The sequence below is a fragment of the Chelonoidis abingdonii genome, chromosome 1, assembly GCF_003597395.2.
Source record: "Chelonoidis abingdonii isolate Lonesome George chromosome 1, CheloAbing_2.0, whole genome shotgun sequence".
In the NCBI taxonomy this organism is placed as follows: domain Eukaryota; kingdom Metazoa; phylum Chordata; order Testudines; family Testudinidae; genus Chelonoidis; species Chelonoidis abingdonii.
In genome coordinates, this window is record NC_133769.1 from 325445767 (window position 1) to 325466919 (window position 21153).

At 40.9% G+C, this 21153-nt stretch overlaps 1 protein-coding gene across 4 annotated transcripts in view; it reads right to left on the minus strand.

The window, feature by feature from the left end:
- B3GLCT (beta 3-glucosyltransferase) overlaps nucleotides 1-21153 on the minus strand; it is a 136142-nt gene that overhangs the window by 17546 nt on the left and 97443 nt on the right. For all 4 annotated transcript variants that reach the window (XM_032795960.2, XM_075061649.1, XM_032795959.2 and 1 more), the window contains 4 exons: nucleotides 19832-19963; nucleotides 14951-15020; nucleotides 7295-7408; nucleotides 5515-5614 (listed from right to left, as the gene is read on the minus strand). In XM_032795960.2, the coding sequence (XP_032651851.1) occupies nucleotides 5515-5614; nucleotides 7295-7408; nucleotides 14951-15020; nucleotides 19832-19963 (416 nt within the window). The remainder of the gene's footprint in view (nucleotides 1-5514; nucleotides 5615-7294; nucleotides 7409-14950; nucleotides 15021-19831; nucleotides 19964-21153) is intronic.

Sequence of the window (21153 nt, forward strand, 5' to 3'; positions counted from 1 at the left end):
TTATTAATCCCTAAATGCATGACCTTGCACTTTTCACTATTAAATTTCATCCTATTACTATTATTCCAGTTTACAAGGTCATCCAGATCTTCCTGTATGATATCCTGGTCCTTCTCTGTATTAGCAATACCTCCCAGATTTGTGACATCCGCAAACTTTATTAGCGCAGTCCCACTTTTTGTGCCAAGGTCAGTAATAAAAAGATTAAATAAGATTGGTCCCAAAACCGATCCCTGAGGAACTCCACTAGTAACCCACTACCAGCCTATTGTTTTAAAATCTGTTCCCATGACCTTTCAAATGGCAGATTTGATACCTTTATGCACAATGAGTAGCACTTTGCTCCATATGTATGTATTATTCAGTAAACACTGAATAATCTGGTCCTAAACCCATTTACTTCTATTTTTCTTTTTAAACTTCTATTTCTATTTCATTCCTTTTTATAACCTCTATTTCCATACTTTATAACTTTATACTTTTGAACTACTCCTTTCTCTCTTAAAACTGGTTTTGATGTATTCCACAAAGTACATAGAGAAGAGAGATACCTTTAATAGCTTAATAAATAATTTCAAAATTGTTATTCAAGCAGAATAATTACGTCTGGAATTTGTAACTGAATTATTCATTCTCTAAACCAGAGTTGTAGTCTCTCTCTTGTCAAACGATTTATCATCAACACAGGTGGCAAACTGGAACACTTGTTAAAATTCTTGTTTCACAGTCATTATAGTCTCCCCAAAACATTAACTCAGTCTTTGGATAATAGCTTCATTGATCACAGAGTAATCACACCATATAGAATTAAGATTTCAATAGCTATCAATTAGCTATAATTAATTTCTCTTCCCTTTTTAATACTTTTCTGTTCTTTTGTTCAATCAAAAAGAATGAGGAATTATGTAATTTTTTACAGTAATCTCGAAAGTAATAAGCATCAGTTTTTGTGATCCGGTGTGGAAAATATGCTGAAAAATTACTATAGTACAGATGATGGTAGGTTCTATCAGACTAGTTCCTTGCAGTGTAAATGGGCTAAAAATTCATCTTTATTATGCAATCTAAGAGTCACATAAATCAGTACCATTAAAAACTAGCCATCTTTCGTTACAATTTTTCAGTCTAGTCCACTGTTTCCAATGGGAAGGATAAAATTATTATTGACATGTAATCTGCAGTTTATCAGGGTACCAAAAAATAAATCAACTCCTAACACTCAATTGATTCTTGCTGGGGCTGTGACAAACTTATTTTTTCTGATTTTCAATTCTCATCACTAGGTTATAGCAATCTTGTTATTTTTATAATCCATCTATTTCTCTTTCCTATACAGAGTCTGTAGAATGTCTCATTTTCCTTGTACAGTAAATGGCAAATTCAGCTGTAACAAACTCTTATTTCCTATAGTGACCCCTTCGCAAATTCCTCTTTTGTCATATGATTTAACCTTAAGAATGCTGTTATTGTCTTGACCTCTCTTTCCTCATGTTCAGGGGCCCATGTTGCTGATATCTAATTACCTTGTCCTGTTCTCTTATAGCTCAGTGTCACAGAAGCAATTTAAGTTCATTTTCTATCTCAACAAGTGCCAACTGTTACTGATTCACCATCTTTCAACATGCTGATTCACTTTTCTATCACATGCAGGGCCGGTGCAACCACTAGGCGAACCAAACTTTTTTGATTGTGCACCTCATCAGTAAAAAATTTTTGAGCATGCACCTCCAATATATGTATATTTATTTACGTATAAATTACATACACATACTACTCTACTAATATATTATGTACATTATAAAACATACACAAAAAAATAGAAATTAAAAAAGGATGAGGTAAAGATGAACTACACAATATTTTTAAAATTTATTTTATTTTATTTATTAATGGTACAAAAAATCTTTTTGCTCTCAAAAAATATTATTAATAATAATATTTTTTAGTGAGAGCAATGTGATTGAATATGCTTCATTACTTCTGAAAATCTTGGTTTAACACTTTGTGATACAGCGCTTTGAAGGTCTGGATTAGGTTTAGGGTGCAGGAGGGCACACAGTTTGGGGGTGCGGGGTCTAGGAGGGAGTTAGAGTGTGGGAAAGCACACTTACCTGGGGCAGCTCCTGTTTGGTGCAGAGGGCTCCGTGCAGCGCGGCACCGCCTCCATGGCCGCGATTCTGGGAGCCCCAATTCTGAGAGCTGCCCCCCTCCCCGGTTGGCAGCACCAACCAGAACGCAGGGGCTTTAGGGGCTGCAGGGCCCCGGGCGAAGGGGGCCCCAGGGCCCTGGCCAGCAGCTCTAAAGCCCCTTTCAGAATGTGGCCGTGCGAGCTCGGGCCGGAGGACTCAGGAGGAGCAAGGGCAGCCGCGCAGCCAGTGGCCAGAGAGAAGCTGCGCTTTTCCCCTTCAAAGCTCCACTTTCTCCTTCAAAGCCGGCTGGAGAGAAGCAGGGTTTTGAAGGGGAAAGTGCCACTTCTTTCCTGTCGCTGGCTGCACGGCTGCCCCTGCTCCTCCAGGGGCCGGAAGACTCAGGGCCGCATTCCAAAAGGGGCTTTAGAGCTGCAGGCCAGGGCACTGGGGCCCTCTTAGCCCAGGGTCCTGCAGCCTCTAAAGCCCCTGTGTTCCGGGTGGCCTTGCCTGGCCCAGGGGGACAGGGGAACAGCTTCCCTGCACACTCACTCCCTCCCTCCTCCGTCTGTCCCCCCCCTTTTTTTTTTCCATCCAGCGACACTCCTCCTGCCGCGTCGCCCTTTTGCTCCAGAGGTGCTCCTCTTGCTGTGCCCCCCAATGGATTGTCTTGTGCACTCCTTGGGGTGCGCGCATCCCCCTTTGGAGACCACTGACCTAAGGCACCAAGTAGTTGGGGGTGACAAAAAGCGGTGCCCTGGCTCGGCAGGGAGAAGCCACCTTCCAGAGGCACCGGAGAGCCAGAGCATTGGCATGTGGGGGTGGCGAGCTGGGGGGGAAGGCCCCAGCCTGGGCAGGAGGGACGGAGGCACAGCTGCTCCCCACTAGCGGTGCTGCCGCCTTTGCACAGCTGTTGCCCCCCTGTGCCACGCCGGCTCCTCCAGGGCTGGGGCTTGCCACCGCCAAAAGCGGGACACTCTGGGTCTCTGGTGCCTCAGGAAGGTGGCTCCTCCCTGCCGAGTTGCTGCAGTAGCCCAAGCCCGGCAAAGCCAGTGAGTGGATTTGGGGTGGGGGCCGCTGGCGTGAGGTGGGGAGGGTTCGCGGGGGGAGGGCTGAGCACCCTTCAGGGGAGTTCAGGGGGCGGGGAGAGGGGAACCTGGTCTGAGGAGAAGCACCTGGGCACGGCTGGCCCCTGGAGTCTATAAAGGCTCATTGGGATTTGCCCCTCAATGAAACGATGTGCGAGGGGGCCGAAAGGTGGAAGTTTCACCTAGGGCACAAAATATCCGTGCACCAGCCCTGGTCACATGTATCAAATCGAGTTTTAATAAGAACTTTTGAGTCGTGCTTCTTAATTGGTTCAAACTTGTCCTGGATTTCTTTTTTGAAAGGTAATAGCTAAGGCTAAGATTGTGGTCATGGTTATTTTTAGTAAAAGTCATGGCTAGGTCATAGGCAATACACAAAAATTCACAGAAGCTGTGACCTCTCTGTGACTTTTGCTGCTGTGGCTCTATGGTTTCCCCCGCCAATGTGGTGACTGGGAGCTGTGGGGTTCCCCCTGTGCCAGTGGCAGCTGGAAGCTGCAGAGTGAGTATATTTCCCAAAGAGAAAATGGGACATCCCTAGCCGCTTGCCCAAAGTGCCCCCCATGCAAGGCTGTCACCCGTTGCTGGAACCCTGAGGAGGGCCCCCTCTAGAGGCTGTTGCCTGTCACTGGAACCTTGCAGGGGGCCACATGAGGAGGCTGTTGCCTGTTGCTGGAACTCTCCCGGGGCCCCGCTGGCTGCCGGCTCCAGTCTCTCAGCCCCTGAGACTGAAGCAGAGAATGTCAGGGAGGCCTCTGGAAGTCAGGTATTCTATGACTTTGGTGACCTCCCTAACATAAACATAGCCTTAGTAACAGCACACTGATCCTGCTACTTGCTAAATTTCATCTAATTAGGCATGAACTGTCCAAAACTTGGAATTTTTGGTTCATGGGAATTTTTGATATTTTGAAATCTGGTTTCAGTCTAATTTCAAAATTACCCATGAACTGGGGAGTCTGAAAAATTTTATTTGAAAACATAGTGTTTCTGAACAAAAAAATGTTTCCTCTGACCTTGGAAAATGCTGCATGCTGGTCAGTTTCACTACTACCCACCACTTAACAGGAGAGGTGACACTGACAACAATTGTATCGTTTTTTCAATAAGTAGTTGCTGGGCCTTCTAGGATCTGTAGCTCCTGGGCAGACCCACCATGCAGACTTTCTTGGCTGGGGCTGCAGAGCTTCCAGACTGCTGGGCCAGCCGGTTCCCTAAACTCTCGGGGCAGTCCATACCAGGACTTCCAGCCTCCTGACTCCATGGCACTGAACCTGGAAGCCCCTAGAGCCTGAGACTCCTTCTATCAAGTTGGGAGCTGAGCCCTGTTAGAGCCTGGGTCCCAGGACTTCTAGGCTCCCAGCTTCATGATGGCCTGGAGGCCCTGAGACATGTTGGGATTGCCCGACAGCTGCAGATCCCGGAAGCACTGGGGTTTTTGGAGCAGGTCGCAGGGCAGGGCTGCGCCAGAGCTAAAAACCCTGGAGTCCTGGTTCTGGAGCAGTCCCAGGCTCCCCAGCAGCCCCAGAACCAAACAGGGTTCTGACAGAAGCCTGCCTGTGATTCAATAAAAAGTTGTTTTTTACTCGACAGGTTGTGTTTTCCAACAAAACAGGAAATTCCCAACAGCTCTAATTTATTCCTCATTCGACACTGTGGGATCACCATTACTCCATGTGAGTTCTGCAACACCAACTCCCCTTCAAAATATGTTGAATGTAAAGTAGTAAATGTGTATTTTTCTGCTTCTCCATGACTGTTCAAATTACCAACTTGCTATTTCTTTGAAAGCAATAATAAAATATAATTTACTAATCCACTTTGAAAGAGACAGTAAACATTTCTAGGGCATTTCTTTTTTAGAAAATTAGATTGTGTTCGAACTTGACAATTTTCTATCAAAGCCAAGCCCTAGACATAGGTATGGTTGGCTTTTAGGACTAAGTATGGGTTTGGAGCCCTCATCCTCTGGGATCTGATCCACATCAGGAAAATGCACTGTATTAGAAAATGTGTTAACTTAAAGTTAGTCACAACCAGTTAATGCCTTATATGCTCTTGTATCAACAGAGTGCAACATACGATTGTCACATATTCAAAGTAGTGACAGATTATTATGTGTATAAATTATTTGTTATAGGTGATTTTATAAGAGTAAACTGTATTTTTAAAAGGAGTCCAGGAATATATGGAGCAAAAGATAGTGCTTCTATTTATTGGAGTATAAATCAAAATAAATAAATATCTCTAACTCTTATTAATACAAATTAAGAGCATTTCTGAAATACTGTAATTCATACCTTATTAAGGTGTCATCATCCACAATGACTAACCACGGTGTTTTGGAAGAACTGTGATTCAAAAATCTTTCCAAAATGGCAAAAGTCTTCCCGCAATGACCTGAAAGGGGGAGGGGTAAGAGATAGAACATACATTGTTTTTTGAGAGAGAGTACAATTATTTGTAAATTTTATCCATTTTACGGGATAGTACAGTGTTGACTAAAGTGTTGAAACATGTTTTTGCAGATAATGGCAAACTGGCAAAGGAGCTGAGGATCCAAATTTCAATTTATATTGTTGAGAGTGCTTTTGATTTGGATGTGATCCACAGGAAGCTGCTTTCTATGAGGCAATGTGGCCTTTGAGCCGGGGACTAGACTGTGATTCCAGAGACCTGGGTCCTATTCCCTGGTTTACCACTGGCATGCTGCGTAACCAGGGCCAAGCCAACTCACTTCTGTTTTCCCATCCATAAAATGGGGATAATGTAATTACTTCCTTTGTAAAATGCTTTGAGGTCTATGAGTGAAATGTGCCATACAAATATTACTCATACCCATAAATGAAACTTTACAATGCACCAGGTCAGTATATAATTAATTTGTTTTTTTAAGACTTGAGTAGGCACAACCAATCAATGGAATAATCAAATGTATAGGCATTAACTCGGATTAAATCATGGCTCCTGATTGCTTCACCAAAGAAAAAGCTTTAGAATTTAATAAAAAGCAATGCTTTATAGCTGGTAAGTGAGATGTCCTTGATTAAAATCAAAATGGCAAGAGAAATAAAGTGTTATACAAGCTTAGTTAAAGCTAAAAATGTCTTCCAGGAAGATCAAACTGTAAATCACTAACACTCACTAAAAATCACTTGTATTCAAGAGAGATATTTCAGAAGCAATTAACACTATTAATGTGTCTTGTAATAAATAAACAAACAAACAAATAAGATTGAGGTATTATAGTTGGGATTTTTTCAACAAAAACATTTTTTGACACACAGCAGAATATTTTTGGTTAAAAACTTTGCTTTTTTTCCTCCTGGCATTGAGAACCTCTATTTATCATTACTCATTTTTTTTAATCCATTAACATAATAAAAATGGATTTACAGCAAATGTTTCCAGTTCTATGCTATCCATTGAAGAGAAATACACCAAGTGAAGTGTGTGAAAGAAGGCAAGAAAATGAGAATGAACAAACCACTGAAGCCATAGTATTGAAGGCTTTTTTCTATTCAAGGGCACTCTAAATTATTACTTTAAACTACTATGTTACGTGCTCAGAGAAATACTGTTTGATTTTTCCATTTAGTTTCAACATTTAAAAACACAGGCATGCTAGATGTAGGCACATATTACTTTGACACCATCTTGTAAGTGCTTCATGCTACAGTAACCAGATGGCATCATATAAGGTCTTCTGTTATGAATGTATCACTCTGACAGTGCTACTGTAACAACCTTGATATCAACAAAATAGAACAGCAATAGCAGAAGGAAACATTTCAACAGACAGAAAACTGTCGACTCAGGCATTTTTATTGTGCCCACGTCATAGTAGCAAGGCACCAAATAATAAGAAAATGATTCTGTCCAAAGGAACTGTATTCTCCACCCATCTCTTGTTTTGTGTGGTTAGTAGGAAGAATTTTTAGTTTATTTTTACTTCCAGGGGACTGAGCTACAAAAATGTAACATTTCAGCATAACTTACTATACACTGAATAGACGTTTCACCTTGAAAACTTATACTCATACAATGAAAAGTTCTGCAAAGATAATATTAGAAGCTTACCTCTTTCAGTATTAGGTACTCCTAAATCTATAGTAGGAATGGAGGTCTCTGCATAATCACTATAATATTCAACAAGGGCAGCCTCACCTTCCCAGGTCTGCTTTACAATCGGTACTGCAAAATAATTAGTCATACTGAAACATAAGAATGGTCATACTAGATCAGATCAATGGTCCATCAAGCCCAGTATCCTGTCTTCCAACAGTGGCCAATGCCAAGGTACTTCATAACGAATGAACAGGGCAATTATTGAGTGATTTGTGCCCTGTTGTACACTCGCAGCATCTGGCATTTCGAGGCTAGCGACACTCACAGCATGGGGTTGTATGCCTGACCATCTTTCCTAATAGCCATTCATAGACCTATCCTCCATGAACTTACCTAATTTTTTTTAATTCAGTCATAATTTTGGCCTTCACAACATCCCCTGTCAATGAATTCCACAGGTTTACTGTGCAGTATGTGAAGAAGTACATCCTTTTGTTTGTTTTAAACCTGCTGACTATTAATTTCATTGGGTGACCACTTATTCTTGTGCTATGTGAAGGAGGAAATAACACTTCCTGATTCACTTTTTCCACACCATTCTCGATTTTATAGACCTCTATCATATTCTTCTCCCCCCCGCCTCCGTTGTCCCTTTTCCAAGCTGAAAAGTCCCTGTCTTTTTAATTTATCCTCAGAGGGAAGCTGTTCCATACCCCTAATCATTTTTCTTGCCATTCTCTGTACCTTTTCTTATTCTAATATTTTTTTTTTGAGATGGGGCGATCAGAACTGCATGCAATATTCGAGGAGTGGGCATACCATAGATTTATATAGTGGCATTATGATATTTACTATCTTATTTTCTATTCCTTTCCTAATGGTTCCTAACATTGTTAGCTTTTTTCACTGCAATGCACATTGAGTGGATGTTTTCAGAGAATTATCCATGATAATCCGCCAAGATCTCTTTCTTGATTGGTAACAGCTAATTTAGAAACATCAGTAGCTACTGTTTATTTAAATGGCTGTATTGACCAAATTAAACCAGAGTGCTTTGCAGTGAGGCCAAAGGCAAAGTGCAAAAACACTGCTTGGAAAGTTTTAGTTACATACATTGCTTATGCTGCAGGAATAGCTCCTCGTATAAGGAATGGAATTATACTGAAAATTTGTAAAAGTGAGCTCTCTCAAAACGGAACTATTAACCCGGAATGTAAATAAAGAAATAAAAGAGATACCTAATCGCGTCTTCCTAGACATTTCCTGATCTACTTACATATCTGGGGTTTCAAATGAGTAGTTTTTCTAGGTATGATACATATGATTTTTCATACCTGGCCCAAAGCTTCTTACAGCATCACTGCTCTGTCCCCCTCTCTCCAGGAGAACAACACAGACAGACAAAAGGGGAGTCTTGTTTCAATTTTAAAAAGTTCTAGCCTTCCCACTGGCTCTTTTGGCCAGGTGCCCACTCAATTCCTTTTACCTATGCATAGCAGCAAGACTTTTTAACCCTTTATAGGTAAAGCAAGTAGAGAACAGCTACTAAGAGGGTTTTTATAGCTAACGGCTGGCTGGATGTCCATAAAAGGGAACTACCTCCCTCCCCTTCATTTATCATAAATGTTCAAAACAAAGATAAGGAATTGTTGCAAATCTCTGTCTTGATTATGTGCAGGGTTTGTGTAAACAGGGTGATACGTGTGTTTTACAAAATATGCCCCATCTACCAGGTACAGACTACTACAGGCATCACTTTGACTTTGAAAACACGTCAAAGAAGGAAGATAAGAAAGATGTATTAGATTTAAAGTAATGCAAAGAAATTGTGAAATCCTCTGTTTCTTGGAAACATCCCGGAGGGGTTAGGTGCCTAACTCTGAGGCAGCTGACCACCTGCATTGTAGTGTCCCAGATTGGTTGACAGCATATTGGCCTTCCTTTCTGTATTATGCTGTTTGTTTTGTCTTTTACTCATAAATTGATTAAACCTATGTTATTTGACATCTCGTGTTATAATCTAAATTGAACCCATAACAGTTGGATGCCTGGTAGTTGATCTATTCAGTGGCATGGTAATAAAAATGCTGCCTTTAAATAAGGCATCATGATCCTAACATTTATTCTGTTCTTTTCAGTACTACAGTAGTTAGGAGAGGCAGCTTTATAGTTCTGTGAAAGACAAGCCACAAGTGGCTGAGTGAGTTTTACATAAAAATAAAACTTCTCATAAAATATCAGTGTATTTTCATTCATACTGTATGAAGGATGTAATCCAACACCTTTGTGCAAGATGTTTAAATAAATGCTGACCAGGCTATGGAATTTATTACCTTTATATCTGTATTAGATTTTGTTTATAATGCTGTGGTAACAATTATTATAGTGCTGTGGGAGTGCCACTATAGTTAAGTTTGTATCATGACATCTATTTAAAGGTGTACCTTTCTAACGCCTCTAAAATAGACATGCTTAGTCAGATTTTCTTTAAAATTTGGTGTGCCTCAGGAGGGTAGAGGGTAAGGTTAATCATCTGGAATCATTTGAGCCAGGGTTTCCAGAGATATAAGCCCTGACAAAATTAACATTTAAAAAAAATTGTAGATGTTTGGGGGTTTTTTGCGCAGAGCTAGAGATCAACTGATTAATGTGATATGGATCAAATGGTCCAGGTCTGTTGAGTTTTATGCAAGATAGTGCATGGCACCCACTACATCTTTGGTGGGACTCAAGCTGAGAACAGTATTTAGGAAAATGTACGTTTTAACACTGCTTATGTGACAAACAGAAAAACGGCCTGAGGGTTTCCATTCCTGCCATTTTTAATGCTTAGAAGTTCAACTCTTGTAAGTGCTTTAAAATATGAATGGTTTATCAGATTGCTTTGTAATTTGGTGAGCCTCATGTGGGTGTGGGGCAGCATTAGTGATCCAAATTTGGGATCATTTGACTACCGAATTCCTGAGTTACAACTCCTTCCCCCTAAAACGCCCCCACATGGTTTCCTTCTGCTGGTACTGTTAAACTAAGAGGTATTAATGACTGGATGAATGAACAGTTCTCTGGCTGGCTGTGAATTCATCCTTCAGTTAATGCATCTACTCTAACCTATGACAAAAAGGAATTTTGAACTGAATGGTGGCAATTTTATTTTGGGGGGAATGTAATCCAAGTCATTTTGGGGGGAAAAAATAGACATGTGAATGTTTCCTGGAAAGGGAGGGATAGTAGAAGGTGGGGGGAATGGGGAAAATAGGAGTAGAGGGGTTTGAGGCTTCAGTGAGGGAAAGCAAGAGGTTTGGCATACCCCAGCTCTGCCAGTGCACCTCAACCCCACTGTGCATCTCCAGCTCTGCTAAAGCACCCCAAACCCCTGCAGCCCCAGCAGTGCCAGTATACCTCAAGTTACTGTACTCCAACCTTTCTGGACCCCACACTTCTGCCAGGGCATCCTAACAGTGCAAGAAAACTATTAATAATTGTTGGAAGAACATTAATTGGGAAACTGGAGGGTTCATGGCTGACCAGAAAATGTGTACTGTGTGGCATAGACATATTACAAACTCTTGACAGCTCAGTGGATTCTTCATAAAGAAAGATCGTACTTGATTTGGATGTTAGCTTTCCTGTACTATGCTCTATTCACACAAGTAGTTACAAGAGTCATTTATTCTTGCCTGAATAATAATCAGTTTAAGTATTAAGGTGAACAAAAAGATAACTGTTGTTTAAGAATGGTGAGAACTGGTGAACAAAAATGAACAAAACTTTAAGATCTGTAGAAGATATGATTCCACGGCAGTAACATTCTGCTCTAGAAGATACTGTTTTTAAAAATATTTTTGTGAACTTCTTTAAATGTGTTTTTATTTTTCTGCAAATTGCAGCAAACCCCCAAAAGTAAATATATGCAAAAAATTATGTCAATACAATATTAAGGTTGAGATTTGAATTGCATGGAACACAGGAAGTTCCCATCACCTTAAGTCTGCCTTCTTGTACATAACATATTTCAAAGCGACTTTCACTACTTGATCACTCCACATTGCATTATGTTGCATTATATGGCAATGAATACAAAGGAAATGTATTTTATTCTAACTATAAATGCACCTCTTTACCAAAAATTCTTAAGCAGATTTGTAATATTTCCCTTTGGGTGATATCTATGGCAACTCAACTCTGTGCTCCTGGTTTATATTTAAATTGCACCTCTTTCTAAAACCTTGGATGCACATTTTATTCTTTTAATGTGATCATAAAATGCATATATGCAAGAGGGAAAGTTAAAGTTGTGGTAAATTCTTAATTTTAAATGCCCTCACTTACATGTAATTAAATTCTCAGCCTTAATGTTGCATTAATGTAGCTTTCGGCATACAATAAAAAAATGACTTACTGGGAGAAAGGAGCTTTCTGAAGCTGGTATCCATTAATCTTTCACATTCTTGGGTGAGATTATCCTTCATTGTGTAACACTGGAAGCTGTGAGGAAAGTTCAAGAATTTTCCTCCGTCTTCAACCTGTGTTCCTTGAAGGATGTTTATACCATGCATTCATGTCTCCCAGCCTTTAAAGCCTTCGATTCCCTTTTTTTTTTTTAGCTCTACTATAGTAGCATTTTTTTTAACCATCAGTGAGGTGGGAAAGTAAACATGAATGCAGTTATTCAGTCAACTCCAATTACAATATATGATAGTCAATTTCCTTTTGCCAAAAGGTATATGTTATAGATAACCAATCTCTAGAAGACCAGAAGCAAGCCTTGATCAAGTAGAACAACAAAGTCTTAAAAAAATAACCTAAATAAAACAGATTTTATTCTGAAAAAATACGGCATAAAGCCTTGATACATAAGTAAGAGCAGAGCATGGCTAAGTTCAACAGTGTCTTCTTGCACAGAGACCAAATCATGGCTGAGATTTCAAGTGACATAACATTTGATTTTATCCTTAACCATCATTTATAATCACCACCACCAACCAGTAATAAATATACTATTCTTAAAATTTAGAAATAAAACAAGTGTAATAGTTTCACTCTAGATGCTTGTTGGATCCTTTTCAACATAAGAAAACAATTATACTATTCAGAATGTTTAGGAATCTCTTCTCATGAGAGCATCCAGGACTAGAATAGAATGAGTGGTAGATAGGTAACAGAGAGAGAACACTGTCATCCATCAGTTAAAGTACTGGACTTGGAAGTCAGGAGATATGGGTTTTACTCCCAACTTTGCCAGTTATTTCTGTGCAATACTGAGCCAGGCACTTAATCCTTCTGTGCCCTGGTTTCCCTATTGCTAAGGGTTACATCTACAATAAAGCATTGGAGGCTTTCCACATGTTGTTTCCCAGCCCCCTCTACCATCCATACTCAAAGCCGTTAAACACATGTCTAGGTATATGTTGAACCTCTGCTGGTATCCTCAGCTAGGAAGTACGTTGCAAAGCCCACACTGAGCTGTGAGTCACACCACTACTCACTCACTTTGGAATATGGAGGTAGCAACTGCACAGGTACCAGGGCTTCTGTTTCGACAGACCACCAATGCCATTTCTACAATTTCATGTACTTTTATCTTCTGGTCCCTTTACTTAATCACTTCCTATTCACCCCCTATCCACCAGAAGCTACCTGCCATTTATATACCCTTGCTCAGTGTTTAATGCAGCCTGGTCCAGTTTCTATGCAGCTCAACCCAGCTCTGCCAAACAGCAAAATGCCTTCCCACCCAGTGTGCTGCTAGCTTGCCAGAGGAGCAAACCAGAGGTTCTAGTTAACTTCTGGTGTGAGTAAAGACACAATCTTAAAGCAGGTGGTGGAGCTGGCATGCACCAGACTGGCGTGCAATGCAGGGAGTGCATCAAGTACTGAAAGTCCTCTACCACAAGACTAAGAATGGCAATGGCAAGTCTGACAACTGCCCCTCTACAAGCCCCTTCCACAAGGAGTTCGACTGGGCCCTTACCACCACCCTTAGCAGAGAAGCCACTGTCCTCCACAACGTATTTCTGAACTTGCATGGCCAGACCACCAGCTTCAAAAACTAAACATTAGGAAGAGGACCTGCTACTGGCTTCTGGCTTGTTTGCCTGCAATGGCTGTTGTCATGGCTGCTAGCCTCTGGCTATGGAATGCCTAACTAAGAGGCCTGTGCTTCCTTCATTGTCCCAGCAAGCCCACCAATGGATAGGAGTCCAGCAACATGCAACATTTAAGATTCAGCATCTTCAAGCAAGTAACCTCTAGGCAGCCAGCAAATATGTCAACATTAAACATCAAAGCTAGCAGGACCGATGGCTAATCTTTTCAACCATGTACCGGATTCTTGAAGCTGAATGAAACTTATGCAGGATGACTATGACAACCATCCTGCATAAGTATCCGTCTTTTTGGTTTTGTTTTCTTTTCTCATATTTTTTTATTACCAGAGGGATGTGTCTACCATAGAATTCTTGCACTTGTTTTTAACTCCAGCAGATGGCTGGTAGTGCATGTAAGAGTACAGAAGTATGTGGATAGAACCCATAAAACCTATTTAAAAACAATCCCTGCAGAGCAGTTCCTCAAATACCTGAGAAAGCCCTAGGTTTAAACAACTTTGTTGTCTAAAAGATCTCACATACATATATGTCATGGGTTAGGAGTTGTATGTTTCACGCTGACAAATCATGTTATTTACACATAAATTTGTCACTCACATATTAAATTAAATAGCTGTGTCATCCTGAATTGCACTGGTCTGTTTCATGTAACCCTGTGTTGGGGATAGAAAATACTGGCTATTACCTAACAACTAATAATTTAGGCAGGCTACTTTAATCAGCTTCAACCTGAAAGTGACTTGAGCCTCCCTGTATCACCTATTTGGCTGGAGCCTAAATAGATCATCTAGTAATGAGCTTGATAAAACCCTGCTTTTGGGGGGCGGGGGGGGCGGGCAGATAGCTAACCAAGATTGCTGCTTCCCAAATTATTACATAGAGTTTATTTGGAATTGTTGGTTTATTTGAATGAAGTTTTTTTTTTTATAAGACACTCTTGTATACAAATAAAATATATTTTTATTTAATCTGAAGCCATTAATATGAAAGGAAGAAGGTAGTTTGGATAAGAATGCAAGATAATTCATGTTAGGTAATTTTTTCCAAGTAGTTATTAGTTTTCATAGAATGATGATAATGTTACAACCTAAATACAGTGACATGAAGTGGAAACAGTTTGGATAAGAATGCAACACTATGTAATTCTTTCCTCAGCAAATAGTTAAGTTTCCATATAGCCACAATAATTTATAATGATGGCATTCTAAATGTTCCCTGACTACCGACAGTATGAAGGCTCACTGACATTCAGGGAGAAATAAGAGTACAGTGCATTTGTTGGGCCACTTAGGATTGAAGGAATATTTTTAAGGTTGGCATTTTTAAATCATTAAAAAGTTGAGCAGATTATAAATGGATTAAGGTGGGTCAATTTGGGTATCTTGTTAAATTCTGAAAACTGGAACAATTCAGCTTTTATATTTCTCTGGAGACTTCACAAACATTTAGTTATAAGAACTACATACAACAAACAATTATCCTAGTATGTTAGCTTGATAATTAACTATTAAGTTAATTTCTTTAACATATAGCGTCAGTCTTGGAAAAATTGAGAACTTACTTCTGTCTCTGTGAAATTTTCGGCATGTTTTTACAGCAACAAAGATATCCTCTTTCTTCACTGGGTCTCCCTATAAGGAAGTGGAAAAATGAATGTTGTAATTTCAGGCACTGCTTTTAACTTTACATTTTATACACATGTATGTTTTGGAAATAAAACAGAAAATATCTTTGCACTGTATAGTGTATGAAGCAGCATAGCCTACAGTGCTACGTAGTACAGTTCAAAATACATTTTCTACCTGTCAAGGTATGTCACCAGTATTTTAAAATGATTGAAATAACATAGTCCAATGATTGTTTTCAAATGATGTAGTATTATAGTTGGAGCCAGAAACACAAATCATTAAGAAAGAAGATGAATAGGAGGACTTCATGTACTAACACTGACACAAAGATGACCAAACAAGTGACATTTTAACAAATAATTGTTGTAATATAGGATGCAGAAACTGCAGGATGTTGGGAAGCAGAAATTTAAAAAGGATTACATATCAGAAAAAACTGTTTTGGTGTAAGCAATATTTATAAAGTTATGCTGCATTAATTGACATATAGACAATAATTAACACATTTTTATATTATTGGCGTGCAAAGCACTTTAAAGCACACCCTGTCTCCAAGAATTTAAAATCTGAGTTAGACAAACATTGACAGAGAACAGTACAAGAAAAGCCATACAAATATTGCTTTCGTACATTTTTTCTTTGTTATATTTTGTTTTAGGTGCTTTGGGATTTTTCATTATATGTATTTGTTTTTAAATGGTCACATGCCAGAGTGAAAGAAGAAATTACTGAAGTGGAAATCTGTGGTGAAAAGCTATCTGAAAGTAATGAGTTCTGAGGTGGATGTCAGGATTTTATCTCACTAGCCATTAAACAATACGGTTGTGCGATCGTTTTCTTTTCCACTGAGTATTTTAATTTAAAAATGTCTTACTAATACTACTTTGTAATTGTACAGCACCTTTGTACTGGGAGAATCCAAGTGCTTTATATAGAAAATTGATTTTTACTGACCTTATTTTCTAGATAATAAAACTAAGGGACAGAGAGGTTAAAGGACTTGCCCGAAGTCTCACAGCGAGTCAAGAGAGGTGCTGGGTAAAGAAAGACTGGTCTTCAGATTCCTATTGTTCTGCTCAAACAGACAAGGTGAGAACATCACCCAGCTCCAGCCCCTTTATACTGGTAGAAGGGCCAGAGCAATGTAAAGGATCCCTAAATGCACTGGATATGCTTGAGGGAGGATTCTTCCAACACATGAACTATGGAAGATAGACATAAAGCTGCCTTTCAAGGACTACATCAGAAGTATTGGCATGGGGGCATGCTGGGCTGGGGAGCATTGAGAGCTGCAGCCTATAGGAAGCTGCCATTACATAGACAGGCTTTAGGACTCTGGAGGTCACAAAGATGGTTTAATGCCACATTAGGCCCCCCCTTACCATGGGATGCAAGCACTGTGCTATCTTCCCAGAGTAGGACAGTCCTCAAGGACCACAGTTTATCACAGCGGTAGGCAAACTTTTTGGGCCAAGGGCCACATCTGGGTGGGGAAACTGTATGCAGGACCGGGTCAGGGGGTTGGAGTGCAGGGCGTGAGAGGGGGTGTGGTGTGCACAAAGGGGCTCAGGGCAAAGGTTTGGGGTAGTGGAGGAGTGTGGGGTGTATGAGGGGGCTCAGGGAAGGGGGTTGGGGTGCACAAAGTTGCAGGGTGCAGCAGGGAGCTCACGGCAGGGGACTGGGGTGCAGGAGGAGTGTGGAGTGTACAAGGGGGCTCAGGGCAGGGAGTTGGGGTGCAGGAGGGAGCGGGGTGCAGGCAGGGGGCTCAGAGCGGGGGGTTGGGGCTGGGGTGCAGGAGGGGTGCAGGGTGCAGCAGGGAATCAGGGCAGGGGATTGGGGGGCAGGAGCGGTGCGAAAGTGGGTCAAGGCACAGGGCAGGAGGGGTGCAGAGTGTACAAGGGGGCTCAGGGCAGGGAGCTGGGGTGCAGGAGGGGTGCAGGGTGCAGGCAGGGGGCTTAGGGCAGGGAGTTGGGGAGTGAGGTGCAGGAGGGATTTGGGCTCCATCCTGGCGCCACTTATCTAAAGCGACTCTGGGGTGGCAGTGGCGTGCACTGGGGCCAGGGCAGGCTCCCTGCCTGCCCTGTCCCTGTCCATGTGCCACTCCAGGAAGCACTGTGGCCCCTGGGGAAAGGGGCGGGGTGGATGGCTCCACGTGCACTGCCCTCGCTGCACCTCCAGGTACCTCCCCCGAAGACCCCATTGGCCGTGGTTTCCCATTCCTGGCCAATGGGAGCTGCAGGGGGCAGGGCCTGAAGACAAGGGCAGCACAAGGATCCCCCCCCTCCCACCTGGGGGCTGCAGGAACATGGTGCCGGCTGCTTCTGAGCGCGGCGTGGGGCCCATGGCGCCATGGGGGGCAATCCCATGGGCCAGATCCAAAGCCTGGGCGGGCCATAGTTTGCCCACCCCTGGTTTATCACCTCTGAACTGCCATAGAGATTATTGTTGAGATGAAAAGCACTGCTTCCCTCAAGCACTCCCAAAACCAAGAAATGATAAACTTGGTGTGACAGCCCCCACTGCTGGGTGCAAACGTGGAAGTGGGGTACCACTGAGCCTCTGACATGCCAACCTGGGCCCCCTCTCACACTGTGAAGGCTGTGACAAGCTGCAGACCATTCCCGGTCCTGCACTCACACAAACCTTTACACAGGCAGAGACACACCCAGCTGCAGTTACATGGAGGCTTCTTCCCCAACTCCACAGCCTAGGACCCCAGAGCTGTACTGTCTTGTCCTGGTCAAAAGCCTGACCTGTAAATTTATTTCCCAGTCCACCCCTGCCTCAATGGGGACAGGACAATGCACCAGTTTTTGTTCCTGAGCAAATTCCCTAAGCACTTCTAGCAAAACACACTCTTTTAGATGAAAAAGATAAAACAAATTTATTAACTGCAGAAAGATAGATTTTAATTGATTATAATTAGTGAGTGTACAGATCAAAGCAGATTACCTTAGAAATAAACAGAAATGCAATCTAGGCCTTATAAATTAGATAGGATTTGAATCAAGTGGTGTCTCACCCTGCTAGCTAGTAGAAGCAAGTTATAGCTTTTGCATACACAGGCTGGAATTCTGTCCCACCTGGGCCCCTCTTCCCCAGGTCAGTCTTTGTTCCTAAGGTATTTCCAGGTGTTGTGTTGGAAAGGGAGTGAGGCCAAGTGATGTCACTTCCCCCTTTTATATCTTCTTCCAGCTTGCTGGAAAGATCTTTTGCTGTGACATGAGTCGAACAGTCTCCCTTGGCTATGTGCTATCTCTGAGAGGTTTCCATTGTACACAGTTCCTGGAGTAATCCTTGTGAGCGCATTCTCCTCCATGGGCCATCAGTACTGTTTGGCCTTTTATTAGCTGTATGTGTAAGGCTGCTTGTGGGTATTCCCAACCTCACAACATGTTTCAGTGGCACATATATATCAAAACTTCATAACTTCATATACAGTTATAGCACATACAACTTAATGTTCAGATTAAGACTTTTAAAATGATACTTTACAAGGCATACTTTGTACAAAACGTATCATATCACCAGGGTGAATATGGGGTGCAGAATATCACTTTGGGGCAGAGAGTGTCACACTTGGTTCTCTCTCACAGCAGTTTCTTCTAGTTCTATCATCTTTTTCTATGCATGCTAAATGCTTGACAAAAAGTTTACAATCTAACCAGATGACTAACAAATTAAGAATTGGGGAAGGGATAGATCAGGGAAGTTCATGCGTGTGTCTTCTTAGCTCCAAGATTTTTATTTAATTTTTTCTAGGTTTGCTATTATCCGCTTAGCTCACATTTCTTGTGGGGAACATAAGGGTTTGTAATCCTACCTTAGTGCACTACATTCAAATAAATACCCCCACTATCTAATTCTTATACACTGATCTTCATCCGTAGATCTCAGTGTGCTTTACAAAGGATGTAAGTATCATTATTCCCATTTACAGACATGGAAACAGTGGCACAGCAACCGAAGTGACTTGCCGAAGGCCACTCTGCAGGCCAGTGGCAAAGCTGAGAATACAATCCAGGATGACTCCGAACATGGTGCACTGACCCACACTGATAGTTCTAAGGATTCTAAAAAGAAAACTGAAAACATATCACTTACCATGGCAGAACATCAATAAGTTATAATAAACTATTCAACATAGTTACATGTGCTAGGTAAAAGGAGTAGAATTACTAACAGCATTGACATCACTTTACAGTCAAAGAAAAAAGGTCACAAGGCCACAGAATTAAATAGTGCATGTAATACTTTCATCAAATAGCTTCTAGATAAATAAAAATGAGGCCTGGTACTAATCTTACTAGGTCTTGTGCTTTCAAGTCCTATTGAAGGGTACATGATATGAAACTATCTAGTTAACAGACAGGAAGAACAATCCAGTGGTTAGAGCATTAGTGTGGGATCTGGAAGACCAGGGTCTAAAGACTTCCTGTGTGATGTTGGGCAAGTCACTTAACATCTCTCTGCCTCACTTTTCCATTCATAAAATGGGTAAAATAGCACTTTCTCTGCTCACAGGGGTGTTGTGAGGCAAAATACATTAAAGACTGTGAGGTGCTCAGATACTCTGGTAGTGGGGGAACATGAGTGCCTTAGATAGATCAATCGAGTCTATCAGGAAATACAATGTGTAATAGAGGTGTGTAAGAGACAGTAGGAGAACGGTACTCCAAATATTATATTTTTCCCCTTAATTTGGTACAAATATTTTCTCCAGGTGCCTGAGATTTTTTGTAAGTAAAGTTTCAGCCTTCGTAATAACAATGCTCTCTCTAGCATGTAAGTATAATTTAAAATATGATACTTACGCAAACTGGTAGGAAGTTACTGAACATTGTGGCACAGTGAACAGCCTTATATGAGTTCAAGTCATCCGTACAAAACTCAGGCACTGGAGTAAGATGCGGTCCATTGCCTTTCTTCCAAATATATAATGCAATCTATCAAAGTATACAACATAAGTAGTAATGAGTAGTGGAATTAAACAACAATTTTCATAATATACCCAGAAATCATTGTTATAAAGCATTAATAAAACATGACAGAAGAAACAGAGAAATAAAGAGGATTCTGTAGAGACTGTGTATATGAATTGATTAACATTTATTTACTTTGCATTTTGATTTTAAAATCAAACCACAATTTTCACTTAAAAATATTCTCTGCCATAATTTGAAATTTTTGAAAATAATTAGCTCCAGGCACTCCAAATTGCCAAAACATTGTAAGTGTAAATATATAAGAAAAAAAAGCCAGGGTACAGGAGGACGGAAGGGGACTGAATACATTTATCTGCACCTACTCTTAAATATAAGATAAACTTTATTTTTTGTGTTGTTGTTTGCAATTAATTTTGGTGATATGGAATGCTTAATTCTGTTTATTTTAATGTCAACAATAAATAGATTTTAAAAAGACCTGTTCTCTGATGATAATTTAAAACACTCAAAAACAAACACTAAACTACCATGGAAGTACTGAAAGATACTTTGTCTACTGTAAACTGAAAAGATTACCAGAATGCTAGCAAACGTTGTTAAAGAAAGAAAAAATAATACAAGGACAAGTAAAGATGAAGGTTCATCTTGTCTCCACCTATCTTGAAATAACTATACTCCATGTTGTAAATTATTATATGTGGACTGTTAGCACCACCTCTAGTTAAGGTTACTTGACATTTCTCATTTTAAGTCCCTGTTTTCAGTTGCTATTAACTTCAACTGTTTGAGATGAAATTTTCTATGCTGGATGTCTGCATCAGGCTGATTCCTTCCCTTCTCCTTTTTGAAAGTTTCAACTAAAACGGTTCAGATGTTTCAGAGAACAAAAGGAGAGGGAAATATGTTCTGTTATAATTTAAAAAATTCTTTCCAATTCTTTCTTTGCTCACAGGATAACTGATTGCCATATGTGGGGTCAGGAAGGAATTTCCCCCGAGGTCAGATTAACAGTGACCTTGTAGGGAGCCAGAAGCTGTAGGCATATATAGGGTACGTCTACACTGCACGATTATTTCGAATTAGCTTAAACCGATATTACAAAACAGATCTAATAAAATCGGTTTAGCGCATCCACAGTGGGATCCCGAAATCGATTGTTTGCGTCCATGGTCCAAAGCTACCATCGATTT